Raw genomic sequence first — 14482 nt, 5'->3', positions numbered from 1 at the left:
CTGTCAAATAAATAAAATCTTTATTAAAAAAAAAAAAAGAACAAGAACAAGGCAAGCATGTCCCTTCTCATCACTCCTATTCATCATACTAAAAATCCTAGCTAATGCAACAAGATATGAAAAAGAAATAAAAACCATATATACTGGAAAGGAAGAAATAATCTTTTAAAAAGACATCTGGTTTTGTTAAAGTTGACATGACTCTCTACAAAGAAGATCTCAAAGAATCAAAAACCAGCTAGAATAAGTGATTCTGGTCAAGGTTGCAGATTACAAGATCAATATACAGAAGTTGATTATTTTCTTAAATATTAGCAATAAATAATTGGAATTTGAACTAAGAACACATTACCAGTTACATTAACACTAAAAAAATGAAATACTGAGGCATAAATCTCACAAAATGTATACTAGATCTATATGAGAAAAGCTGCAAAACTCTGAAAAATAAAGGAATGCCTAAAAAAATGGATAGACAGTCCATGTACATGCATAGGAAGACTCAGTTTTGTCGACATGCCAATTTCCAACCCGCTCTATAGATTCAATAAAATCCCAATCAAAATCCCAGTATGTTATTTAGTGGAAATTTACCGATTTTAATTCATATAAAGGAGCAAAAGACCCAAATAGCTAATACCATAGTGAGGAGAACAGTATCAGAAGATCGATCCTACCCAACTTCAAGACTTACTATAAATCAAGACAGTATGTTACACAAAAGAACAGACTAACAGATCAGAGGCACAGAAAAGTGAGCCCCAAAGTAGATTCAAACAAATACAGCCAACTGATCTTTATAAAGAAGCAAAGGCAATCCAATGGAAACAATCTTTTCAACAAATGGTGCTGCAACAACTGGATATCCACATGCAGGAAAAAAAAAAAAAAGAAGAGAAAGGAAAAAAATAATCTAAACAATGATCTTACATGTTACACAAAAATTAACTCACAATGGAGCACAGATCTAAGTGTAAAACATAAAGTTATGGAAGAATGGGGAAAATACTGATCACCCTGGATTCAGCAATGATTTTTACCTAGAACCAAAAGCAAAATTTATGAAAGAAAAAGTTGGTAAGTTGGATGTTACTGAAATCAAAACCTTCTGCTCTATAAAAGGCACTGTTAAGAGAATCAAAGGCTAGCCACGCACTAGGAGGAAAAAATTGCGAAAGACATAGTTGATAAATGACTGGTATCCAAAAAAAAAAAAAAGTATATATATATATACACACATATATATAAAAATGTATAAATATATATATAAAATATATATAAATATATATATATAATATATATAAGGAACTCTAAGAACTCAATAATAAGGAATCCCACAACTCAATTTAAAAAAAGAAAGTATATAAATGGAAAATAAGTACAGGAAAATAATGCCCAATATTATATGTCATCAGGGAATTTACATTAAAACACACCTTTAGTACATTACTAATGACACCAAATGCTGGCAAGGATGTGGAGCACCAAGAACTCTCATTCACCACTGGTGAAAAAGCAAAATGGTACTTTGGAAGACACAGTCTGAGAGCTTTTTACAAAACTAAAAGTACTGTTATCATGTGACCCAGCAACTGAGCTTCTTGGTATTTACTCAAATGAGTTAAAAGTTTATATCCACAAAAACCTGCACATGAATATTTATAGCAGTGTTGTTCCTAGTTGCCAAAACTTGGAAGCAAGCAAGATGTCCTTCAAAGAATGAATGGATAAACAACCTATGTTATATCCATACAATAGAATTTTATCCAGTGATTAAAAAAAGGCTATTGAGCCATAAAAAGAAATGAAGGAAACTTCAATGCCTACTACGAAGTCAGCGAAGCCAGTTTGAAAAGGCTACACATTATGTGATTCCAACTACATGACAATCTGAAAAAGTAAAACTGTGGAGACAATCAAGAGATCAGTGGTTGCCGGGATTTGGAGGGCCAGGAAGGGAGATGAGGAAATGGAGCACAGACTGATCTCTATGGCAGTGGAACTAATCTCTTTGCCACTGTAATGATGGATACACATCACACATTTTTCAAAAGCTACAGAATTTACAAAGAGTAAGTACTAATGTAAATGTAGAATTTAGCAAATAATAATGTAATAATATTGGTCATCAACTGAAATGAACATGCCACATTGATACACGCTGTTAATAACAGCAAGAACTGCTGAGGAGGTATGAAGGGGAAGTACATGGGAACTCAAGGTGCTTTCCACTCAATGTTTCTGTAAACCTAAAACTAATCTAAAAAATAAAGTCTATTAATTTTAAAAAACTAATAAGATATCGCCACCAAACATTTAAAGAAGAGTTAATACCTATGAACTATTCTCAAAAAATAGAAAAGGAAGGAAAACTTCCAAATTCACCCTATAAGGCCAGCATTACCTTGATGCCAAAACCAGATAAAGGCACCAGCAGCCAATATCCCTGATAAACACAGATGCAAAAATTCTCAATAATATACTTCCAAACTGAATCCAACAATACATTTTAAAAAATCATTCACCACAAGAAAGTGGGATTTATTCCAGGTTTTCAAGGGTGGTTCAAATTTGCAAATCAGTCGACATGATACACCACATTAATACAAGAAAGGATAAGAACCATATGATCATTTCAATAGATGCAGAAAAAGCATTTGATAAAGTACAACATCCATTCATGACAAAAACACTCAACAAAGTAGGTTATGACTCAACATAATAAAGTCCGTATATCAAAAACCCACAGCTAATATCATCAATGGGGAAAGACTGAGACCTTTTCCTCTATGGTCCAGAACAAGACAGGAATGTCCAATTTTGCCACTTCTGCAACACACTACTAGAAGTCCTAGCCACAGCAATCAGACAATAAAAAGAAATAAAGAACATCCCAACTGGCAAGGAAGAAGCAAAATTTTCACTATTTGCAGATGACACGATTCTCCATATGGAAAATCTGACCAAAAAACTGCTAGAGCTCATACACGAATTCATTAAGGTCACAGGATACAAAGAACATACAGAAATCTGTTACATTTCTATACACCAATAATGAAGCAGCAGAAAGAGAAATTAATGAATCTATCCCATTTACAATTGCACCCAGAACAGTAAGATTCCAGGACTAAACCTAATGAAAGAGGTGAAAAACCAGTACTCTGAAAACTATAACACTGATGAAAGAAACTGAAGGTGACACAAAGAAATGGAAAGACATTTCATGCCCATGGATTAGAAGAATATTGTCAAAATGTCTATGCTATCTAAAGCAATCAACACATTTAATGCAATCCCTATCAAAATACCAACAGCACTTTTCATAGAGCTAGAACAAATAATCCTATAATTTGTATGGAACCATGAAAGACCCCAAATAGCCAAAACATCCTTGAAAAAGAAGAGCAAGCCAGAGGCATTAAAATTCCAGACTTTAAGTTATATTACAAAGCCATAGTGCTCAAAATGGTATGATACTAGCACAAAAATAGACACAGAACAGAAAACCCAGAAATGAATCCACAAGTATATGGTCAATTAATCTTAAAGCAGGAAAGAAGATACAGTGGGAAAAAGACAGTCTCCTCAGCAAATGGTGTTGGGAAAACTGGAGAGCGACATGCAAAAGAATGGAACTGGACCACTTTCTTATACCAAACACAAAAATAAATTCAAAAGGATTAACTAAACGTCAGGCCTGAAACCATAAAATTCCTAGAGGAGCACACAGGCAGTAACCTCTTTCACATCAGCTGTAGCAAGTTCTATCTAATATGTTTTTTGAGGCGAGAGAAACAAAAGCAAAAATAAACTACTGGGATGACATCAAAATAAAAAGCTTCTGCACAGTAAGAGAAACAATCAATAGAACTAATATGGAATGGGAGAAGATATTTGCAAATGGCATATCTGATAAAGCATTAGTATAAGCATTAGTATCCAAAATATATAAAGAACTTTAAAAAGTCCTATACTCAAGAAAACAAATAATTCAGGGACACCTGGGTGGCTCAGTCGGTTAAGCATCTGCCTTTGGCTCAGGTCATGATCCCAGGGCTCTGGGATCGAGCCCTGGATTGCGCCCCTGGCTCAGCTCTCCTCTTCCCCGCCCTCTCCCCTGAATTCATGCTCTTTCTCTCTCAAATAAATAAAATCTTTAAGAAAACAACAACAACAAATAATCCAATTAAAAATAGGCAGAACACACAAATAGGCATTTTTCTAAAGAACACATACAGATGGCCAACAGACATATGAAAAGATGCTCAACATCACTGATCATCAGGGAAATACACATCAAATCTACAATGCAAAACTATAATGAGCTATCGCCTCATAACTGCCAGAATGGCTAAAATCAGTAACCCAAAATACAACAGGTTTTGACAAGGATGTGGAGAAAAGGGAACCCTCTTGCACTGTTGGTGGGAATGCTGACGGGTGCAGCCACTCTAGAAAACATAATCGAGCTTCCTCAAAAAGTTAAAAATAGAACTACCCTACCATCCAGCAACTGCACTAGTAAGTATTTGCCCAAAGAATATAAAAATACTTAATTCAAAGGGATAGGGATATATGTACTCCAATGCTTATACCAACATTATCTACAATAGCCAAATTATGGAAAAGAGCCCAGATGTCCATCAACTGATGAATGGGTAAAGAAGTGGTACTGGGGCACCTGGGTGGCTCCGTGGGTTAAAGTCTCTGCCTTCAGCTCAGGTCATGATCTCAGGGTCCTGGGATCGAGCCCCGAATTGGGCTCTTTGCTCAGCGGAGAGCCTACTTCCCCCTCTGCCTCTGCCTACCTCTCTGCCTCCTTGTGATCTCTCTCTCTCTGTCAAATAAATAAAAATAAAAATCTTTAAAAAAAAAAAAGAAGAAGAAGTGGTGTGTATATATATACAATGGAATATTACTCAGCCAGAAGAGAATGAAATCTTGTCATTTGCAAAGACAGACAGATGGCACTACATAGTAGTGCGTTAAGGGAAATAAGCGCGGCAGAGAAAGACAAGTACCGTATGAGCTCATGCATACGTAGAATTTAAGAAACAAAACAAATGAGCAAAGGGAAAAAAAGAGAGAGGGAGGCAAACCAAGACACGACTCAACTCTAGAGAACAAACTGATGGTCACCAGAAGGGAAGTGGGTGAGCGGATGGGTGAAAAAGGTGATGGGGATTGCAGAGGGCACCTGTTCTGATGAGCACTAGATGTTGTATGGAAGTGTTGAGTCAATATATTGTACACCTGAAACTAACACACAGTATTTTAACGAACTGGAATAAAAATAAAAACTTAGGGGTGCTTGGCTGGGTCAGTTGGTACAACATGTGACTCTTGATCTCCAGGTTGTGAGTTTAAACCCCACATGTGGCATGGAGTTTACATAAAATTAAATTAAATTAAATTAAATGAGGGATGCCTCAGTGGCTCTGGAGGTTAAATGTCTGCCTTCAGCTCAGGTCATGATGTCAGGGTCCTGGGATCGAGCCCTGCATCAGGCTCTCTGCTCAGCAGGGAGCCTGCTTCCTCCTCTCTCTCTCTCTCTGCCTGCCTCTCTGCCTACTTGTGATCTGTCAAACAAATAAATAAAATCTTTAAAAAAAAATTAGCTATTTCTAAGCCCTTAAATGTTATTTTTATTCCATTATTCCCTTGTTAAAATGTATCAAATATATACTCTACCTTTCAAGGTTCTTATAATCTTCCATTTTCCTAGTTCAGCATCATTTTAATAATTTCTCTTTTTTTAAAGATTTTATTTATTTGACAGAGGAGAGAGAGAGAGAGAATAAGCAGGGGAAGCAGCAGAAAGAGAGGGAGAACCAGGCTCCCTACTGAGCAAGGAGCTTGATACAGAACTTAATCCCAGGACCGTGGGATCATGAGCTGAGCAGAAGGCAGATGCTTAACCACTGAGCCACCCAGGAGCCCTTAATAATTTCTAACAGACATCCTCTCCTGCAGGATTTAGAATAGATGCCTTGTGGCTCCCATAGAGAAAATGTATTCCTCCTGAATATGTCCTTTCAGTGTGGCTGGTTTTTCTTTCTTTTTTTTTTTTTTTTTAAAGATTTTATTTATTTATTTGACAGACAGAGATCACAAGTAGGCAGAGAGGCAGGCAGAGAGGAGGAAGCAGGCTCCCCACAGAGCAGAAAGCCCGATGTGGGGCTTGATCCCAGGACCCTGAGATCATGACCCAGCTGAAGGCAGCGACTTAACCCACTGAGCCACCCAGGCGCCCCAGTGTGGCTGTTTTCTGTATGAACTCCTTCATCCTCCTCCTGCTGATCTAAACAACCCAACTCCTTTAAGATTTTCCTCTCCCAGAAAAACATCCCCCAGAACTCCAACTTTTAGTACCTTTCTATTCTTACTACAATTTTGGTTAATACTACAGAGGGAAAACGACCTTCTACTCCACGGTGTCGCTGTGGTGCTCATAGGTATTAGTACTCTCTTCCCAACTTGATGGTAAGTTTATTTTTTAAGAAGATTTTACTTATTTATTTGTCAGAGAGAGAGAGCACATGCAGAGGGAGTGGCAAGCAGAGGGAGAAGCAGGGTCCCTGCTGAGTGAGGAGCCTGATGTGGGACTCAATCCTAGCACCCCGGGATTATCACCTGAGCTGAAGGCAGTCACTCAACCAACCAGCCACCCAGGCGTCCCAAGACTAGATGGTAAGTTTATTACAATCTATATTGTGGTAGAATCTGCTACCCCAAAACATGCCACTTAGGAATAAGAATTATTTTGAGCTAAAAGCACTTAAAAAACAGCAGATACAAAGAGTGACCTTCCGTTTCTTCCTGGAAGCAGGAGATAAAACTCCCATGTGAAAGCTGTCCTCTGCATAGAAGGAAGAAAGAAAACATTCTTATCACCAGAGATAGGGAGTGGAGGCTGAGAGGAATCTGTACCAACAGACCTCACTAAAATAACTCATCCCCTCTTTAGCCTCCCATATATCTCTGCCTCTCCATCTACTTGTGATGTCTCTCAAATAAATTTAAAAAAAAAAAGAAAAAAAAGAATGACATCTTGCATTTGTGACAACATGGGTGGACCTAGAGCGTGTCATGCTAACTGAAATAAATCACACAGAGGAAGACAAATACCATATGATTTCACTTATATGTGGAATCTAAAAAACAAAATAAAGGAACAAACAGACTCTTAAATACAGAGAACTGGTGGTTGCTGAGATGCGTGAAATAGATAAAGGGAATTAAGAGTACAAACTTTCAGTTACAAAACAAATCACAGAGATGAAAAGTACAGCACAGGGAATGTAGTCAATAATATTGTAATAACATCGTTTTCTGATAGGTAGTAACTACACTTATTGTGATGAGCACTGAGTAATATATCAAATTACTCAATCAGCATATTGTACACCTAAAAGTAATATATTATCAATTACATTTCAGTAATAAAATAACCAAATAAATGCATCTATTTTTATCCTATTAATCTGTTTTATGTTAATTTAATTATAAGTCATAGCCAAAAACTCTAAGAGAGTAAAGATAAGACTCCCCCCAAGGTCTTCTAAGTTTTACCGATAGCATCTTTTTTTTTTTTTAAGATTTTATTTATTTATTTGACAGACAGGGATCACAAGTAGGCAGAGAGTCAGGCAGAGAGAGAGAGAGAGAGGGGAGGAAGCAGGTCACTGCCGAGCAGAGAGCCGGACATGGGACTCGATCCCAGGACCCTGAGATCATGACCTGAGCTGAAGGCAGAGGCTTTAACCCACTGAGCCCCCCAGGGACCCCTACCCATAGCATCTTAAGGATTTATAAGAGCTTGTTAAGGGAATCAATCCGAGGATATTATTTCAGCCATTTCAGTAATCCAAGAATCCTTGGCAATAACGATTGTATCCTCCAAGAACTAAGACAAAGCCACATGCTAAGATGGAGAACTTCCTGGAAACGTCAAAACCATGAAATGTCTAAAGGTTTCCAAGTCTTGCACCTTAGAAGAGAAACCAAAATGTAAAAAATATGATATATTGATACTGAATTTAAAAAGGAGGGAAAGGCATAAAGTTTGGAAAGGCATAAAGGCTCCAATGGCATTAATGACAATAAAGGCATTAACGACATTACTGGACTGCGTACAGTTGTAGGTTATAAGCATCTGGTATTACAAGTCACAGCAGACACCACTAGTTTCTTCAACATAGTTATTAGCACCCCTGGGGCCATTCTCATTCCAGGCTAAGGTAAGAACCTTCATGCAGACAATGGAGTAGATTTAGTCAGCAGTTTAGAATCCCTGAGTGCGAGTGACTGGTATTACCGTTCTAACGCATTTCCCATCAACTAGGCTAAAGAATGTAGGGTGGGGGCGCATGGGTGGCTCAGTGGGTTAAAGCCTCGGTCTTTGGCTCAGGTCATGATCCCAGGGTTCTGGGATCGAGCCCCGCATCAGACTCTTTGCTCCACAGGGAGCCTGCTTCCTCCCCTCTCTCTCTGCCTGCCTCTCTGCCTACTTGTGATCTCTCTCTCTCTCTGTCAAAGAAATAAAATCTTTAAAAAAAAAAACAAAAAAAGAATGTAGGGTGGAAAGCAAAAACTCTAAAACATGAGAGCACATTATCAAAACATGAGACACAGTTATGGGCTACTGGGAAATGAAGCCATCAGAAATGGCAAGGTCAGCAGTACCATTCCCCAGCCTGAGAAGCCCCTGTAACTTATCAGTCTTTTCAAACATGTGAACATGCAACTGTCAATGTATCGCAATACACGTGAAGACTAGTAATAGCACATTTTCATATAAAGTATCATTAATAGAAACTTTAACTTAGTTACAGTTAAATTTTTAATGAGAAACTTACCTTGCAGAACTTGACTTCTGCCTCTAAATGATGAATGTATTGAGACTGGTCATTGACGATAGGAACGAGATTGTATACAGTAGGCATATTGGCTTCCTCGGACTCTGATGACCTCTAAGGCAAAAATTAAAAAAAAACCCAAAAACAAAAACACCCCCCCAAAATTAAGCGTGTTTGGATTTAGCCAAGAATAATGTAATACCACCATACCATGTCTATACTCAATTTAGTACTGATGTCACAAAAACATAGGGTAGATCACATTGTGGCCAGTAGTATTTATGTCTCTAGCCTATAAATTCCACAGATAGATAAAATAGATGAGATTCAGGTGTGAATATCTTTTTTTTTTTAAAGATGGAAAGTGAGAGTGGTCATAAAAACTTTGTGGCAAATGGAAAAATGCTGGTTGTAGTAGTCTCATTGGCTTGGAGTGAACTGCCTATCGGAGCCATCTGGAAATGGGACACCCCATTCAGGAATGGGGGGATAAATGGACAACTCTCTTCAAGAAACCGCCATGCGAGAGCACTACAAGCCAAAATGGCAGACCAGCGGCCTGCTGAAGGGTTTCTTTAGACAAGGGTTCACTGCCAGGTGTGTCCACCAGGTAAAATTCAGTCTACAGAGGAGGGCATTAGCAAAGCATGGTTTTTTATTTTTTGACCCTAATACTCAAGGCAATTTAAGACTATGCTGGTCTGGAACACGGAGCTCCAGACAGGGTGCACAGGCAAGAGCCTCAAGAAATTGACAGCTACCCTGGACCAGGGGTCCAGCAAACAGACCCCAGAAAAAGTGTTAATTCTCTGTACCTCTGTAGTACTCCTGCATTGACTTTAATGTATGTTCTACTTTTGCCTCAAACGATAACGGGGTTTCTAGAATCATTTATCATTCCATGATATTTTTTAAGGAAAAGAGGAAACCAGGAAGGGAGAGTGAGTGTCAACAAGTGAAACGAACCCAGAGAAGCCTCGAGATGAGACACCTGATCCTTATTTCTCAGGCTGTTAGAAATTCCTAACAACAAAGGACCAGTTCTTGTGGCAGAATAATTAAGTAGAGTTTTGCTTTTTGGCATATTTAAGAAGTTTAAAAACCAAAGTAACTTTAATTAAATGGATTTTATCTGGTGAATAGAAAGCAATTAATGGTAATAATTTAATGTTAATAGAAATGAGCTCAGAACATAGACAAGTAAGAATCAAATATGACTGTGGGTGTAAAAAATAAAAAAGACCCAAGCTAATACTGAATGGAAAATGAAATCGCCTGAATATACTTTGAAGGGTTTATTAGAATCTGGACAGCCACATTTCAAAATCATAAGTAATAATATGTGGTTATATTTTCCATCTCAAAGCGCCTCTGTTGCACTGTCAATAGAGCCACTAGGTCGTGTGGTTATGGAAGTGCACACAAGGCTCAGTCAGCTGGGCATCTGACTCTTGATTTCGGCTCAGGTCATGATATCAGGGTTGTGAGATCGAGCCCCAAGTTGGGTTCTCCGCTGAACACGAGCTTGCTTCAGATTCCTTCCCCTGTGCCTCTCCGTCCCCCTCAGCACCTACCCCAGCTCACATGCTAGCACTCTCTCTCTCTCGAATAAATAAAATTTTTTAAAAAAGAAGAAGAAAGTGTCAGACATGCTTATTGTCATTACAGCTTGTAATCATTCCAGGTGGGCTATACACATTCAGAGTCTAACTCGTATCCTTCCACACAGCTCCATATAAACGGATCCGGGGATTTGTAAGGTATTTACAGAACCAGTGATGCTCTTGATAAGCCTCCTCCTCCTACCCAGATTCAACCAGCTCCAGATGACCGCTGCTCGGCTGTAACTTTAAAATGATAATGACTGTGCCTGAGCATTCAGCATCTGAACTTCGTCTACTAGACTTCCAAGTACTCTACCCACTGTATGCTTAAGAGCATTCTAGAAGCCAGGTCTCACCAGGAATGCATTCACTGAATGCATTGTTGCATTAAATTTGCATTAATGTTGCATTAAAATTATAGTTGATAGCCATAAATGTTGAATATGGGTATGTAGTACATGTCTCCAAAGTGGGAATTAAGCACGAACGTATGTGTCAGGCTGGAGTGAAGTGTTAATATGGGGGTACAGTTATGACATTTCAGCTGTGAGGAAAGTGTTATGTCTCCATGGTTTCTGCAAAGCAGCCTTGTTTTCCAACTGTCGCACACATTTCAATGCATTACGCTGAAAATGCTTAACACGTTACATTGAAAATGCAAGTTAGTTATTGCTACTTTGACATATTAGATTTGTGTCAGATTGCATAGGTTTCTAAAGAATTTTAAGTATACACTCTTATTATTACAGAAACGCTGTGAGGCATAGTATCTTTCTAGAAAGTAATAGGCCCAGATAGACCTTTATTTCGATCATTTAAACCTGGCCAAATCCTTCCCTCATACCTATCTCTCCCTCACATCTGTATCAGGCGTTAGCATACCACATTGCTACAATCAGGAATAATTAATTCACTCTGTTGAAACAATAGCAATAAAAAACCTCTTCAGAAAAAAATACACTATAGCTTCTCACATTGTGCAATTTTATAACCATGTATTTTAACACGCAGAATAAGATTATATACTTTGGCTTTGACACTCAAAATATATTTTACAAAGGACAGCTAGCAATATAATTAAGTAAATTCTAAAAATGATAGGATATTGCTATGACTCCATAAAAAAGAAACAGCTACTCTTTTCCATAGACCCTTCCTTTTTTTTTGTTAACAATTGCAAAGTAAATTGTCAAGACTTTTCCCTCACTTATACTTTTCAAGCGAACGATAAATTTAAAATTCAGGATTCCCTCTGCCATAGAAGTCTCTATTCTTCAGCCAAAATAATCAGAGAGGAGATCATTTCTTTTTTTTTTTTTTAAAGATTTTATTTATTTATTTGACAGAGATCACAAGAAGGCAGAGAGGCAGGCAGAGAGAGAAGGAAGCAGGCTCCCCACCGATCAGAGAGCCCAATGCGGGGCTCGATCCCAAGACCCTGAGATCATGACCTGAGCCGAAGGTAGAGGCTCTAACCCACTGAGCCACCCAGGCGCCCCAAGGAGATCATTTCTTTCAATGCTTTATGCTATCAAAATGTCCTGCCCAGTATTCTACTAAAACAATACTGTAGAGTTAAAACATACTTAGAGGGGCACCTGGGTGGCTCAGTCGGTTAAGCGTCTCTTGATTTTGACTCAGGTCATTGATCTCAGGGTTGTGAGATCAGGTCCCCTGTAAGGCTCTGCTGAGTGTGGGGTCTGCTTGAGATTCTCTCTCTTTCTCCCTTTCTCCTTCCCCCCATTCAAGCTTTTTTCCCTCTAAATAAATAAATAAGTAAAATCTTAAAAAACAAAAATAGGAAGACAATGCTCTTGTCAGGTTGCAAATGTGGGTACCCACCAGAGGGGATGCATTTCGCCTTCTCGATAGAGACACCTCACTTTCCTTAGTTGCCTGTTGGCGCAACAGAGCTTTCAGCTGATTGACTGTGGAGAGAACACGATGGGTTTCATTAGCCTTCCCTCGGACCCAGGGCTTATCGCCACCCATCCACACTTCTATCCATCTAACAAACATAGTGTAAACATGTTTTATGCATCAACAACTGTGTAATGGATGGGAGATCCAAAGGCAAACATGAGAAAATCGCTACCACTGAAAAGCTGAGTCCACTGAGCAAGAGCGAGCCACTGACAGATTAAAAAACTGGGTAATAAGTTCCCATGTAGACCTGTAGCTATACGCAGTGCTAGAAGAAGAGGAAGCACCTAATCATGGCTGCTTTTACAGAGGAGTTAACTCTGCAAAGGATGAGCTGAAGATTAAGAAGCAGGAAGGTTGAGAAAAATCCCATTTCGAAGGGATGGCGGAAGCAGGGCCAGTGGGCTGCTGTGGCTAGAACGTGGCTTGCAACATGGATTGTGGGGAGCAGGGCAGAAATATGAACATGCAGAGGTAGCTTGGAGCCACCTTAAGAAAACACTGCTATGACATTTGAAGGATTGTGGACTGCAGCCTACAGGCACCATGAAGTCAAAGGGAAAATATTCAGCAAGGGAACTGCACCAGCTAATTTGTGTTTCAGGAAGAAAATCACACCTGCAGAGTGGAAGATGGCCTGGAGTCCTTACTCTATGGAGGAGCTTAAAATAGTCACCCTGCGCCACTGAGACCAAGACTGCCATCCGTTCACACCCACCGGCATGGCTGTACTGCAGCTCCTGCCAGGCTGCCCCAGGGTCCTCACTTTCCACGCCGGTGCCACACGGGGCGTCTGGTGCGCCTTCTCCAACACCACCGTCACCTTCTCTCAGGGCACTCTGCAGCTGGTGAATGCTTCTATTCGCACGCTCTGCAATGACAACATGATGCAAATCAGCGCCGGGGACGTCTGGGCGGCCACATGTACACTTACTCCAAAAGCCAGTTTTGAAAGAAGTCATCGTGTCTCAGACTTTAGGGAAAAAGCAGAGAGGTGTTTCTGGCTTTGCTGAGGACAGTGCTGAGGAAGAGAGAGATGAAGTTCATGGTCAGAGGTGAGGCATGATGACCCCTTAAGGCCCCTGACTCGTCCGTGGTGGACACTCAGCACATACATCTCTACTTCGGAGGAGGACAGAATGGGTTAGATGCTCCCCACTCCACCCTCCGAACACCGACCCCACCCCAGAAAGGGCTCCTCTTCCCTCCCTGAGAGACCAGGGTGGTGGGCAGAACTAGCCAGACGGACTGCACCACATCAAGGTCACGCCCAGGGAAGCCTACTTGCGCCTGTGAGCCAGAGGTCCCTCCCCAACAGAGAGACAGCCAGACTGTCTGGACTAGTTTTGATAAAGACCAGAAGAGCTCAATGAAATGCTTACAGTGCCCTTCTCTGTAGTGTTAGTCCCTCCAGTGTCCTGCGGGCTGACTACACATCAATAGTGACTCTTGGTCAGTGGACCTCACCACTCCCAGGACGAAAGCTCCAACTCACTAGCACATACTTAACCCCACAGCCTAAAACGAAGTTTCTTAGGGTATATTATACTATAGTAGTTCATCTCTCCAAATAGCAGCACCCCCCCCAAAACCAGGACTCTACCCTTGTCCCCTCCCAAGTTGAAACTTAAGTTGGTAACTTGTACTCACCAACAGAATGCAGAAGTTACACCATGCCACCATGCCAGACCAGGCTTCATTTTTTTTTTTTTTTTTTTAAGATTTATTTGAGAGAGACAGAGAGCAGACATGTGCTAGTAAGCGCCCACTGTGCACATGTTGGGGGGGTACTGCGGGGGAGGGACAGGACAAGCAGACTTCCCAATGAGTGTGGAGCCCACTCGGGGCTCAATCCCATGACCCTGAGATCATGACGTGAGGAACCAAGAATAGAGACCTTAACTGACTGAGCCACCCAGGCGCCCCCAGATTTCATTTTTTAAATGTCTGGTAGCTTCTGCTTCCTCCCTGCTGGAATGCTTGTTTTTATGATTCCTAAGCCACTCCGTGGGAAGCTTGCCTACCCTGCTGGAGAGATTGTGGCCAGGCCATGTGGCAAGGAGAGGCCCTGAGACCACATGGGGAAGGACAGAAGCC

At 40.2% G+C, this 14482-nt stretch overlaps 1 protein-coding gene across 14 annotated transcripts in view; it reads right to left on the bottom strand.

The window, feature by feature from the left end:
- SDCCAG8 (SHH signaling and ciliogenesis regulator SDCCAG8) overlaps positions 1-14482 on the bottom strand; it is a 229343-nt gene that overhangs the window by 202976 nt on the left and 11885 nt on the right. For 13 of the 14 annotated variants that reach the window (XM_059146681.1, XM_059146682.1, XM_059146686.1 and 10 more), the window contains exons 2-4: positions 13104-13256; positions 12305-12390; positions 8859-8972 (exon numbers count right to left, since the gene is read on the bottom strand). In XM_059146681.1, the coding sequence (XP_059002664.1) occupies positions 8859-8972; positions 12305-12390; positions 13104-13256 (353 nt within the window). The remainder of the gene's footprint in view (positions 1-8858; positions 8973-12304; positions 12391-13103; positions 13257-14482) is intronic. The other variant, XM_059146684.1, reaches the window with a different exon arrangement.

The sequence above is a fragment of the Mustela lutreola genome, chromosome 14 (genome assembly GCF_030435805.1).
Source record: "Mustela lutreola isolate mMusLut2 chromosome 14, mMusLut2.pri, whole genome shotgun sequence".
Taxonomy (NCBI): domain Eukaryota; kingdom Metazoa; phylum Chordata; class Mammalia; order Carnivora; family Mustelidae; genus Mustela; species Mustela lutreola.
Note: the sequence above shows the minus strand (reverse complement) of the source record. Positions and strands in the feature narration are given on the sequence as shown.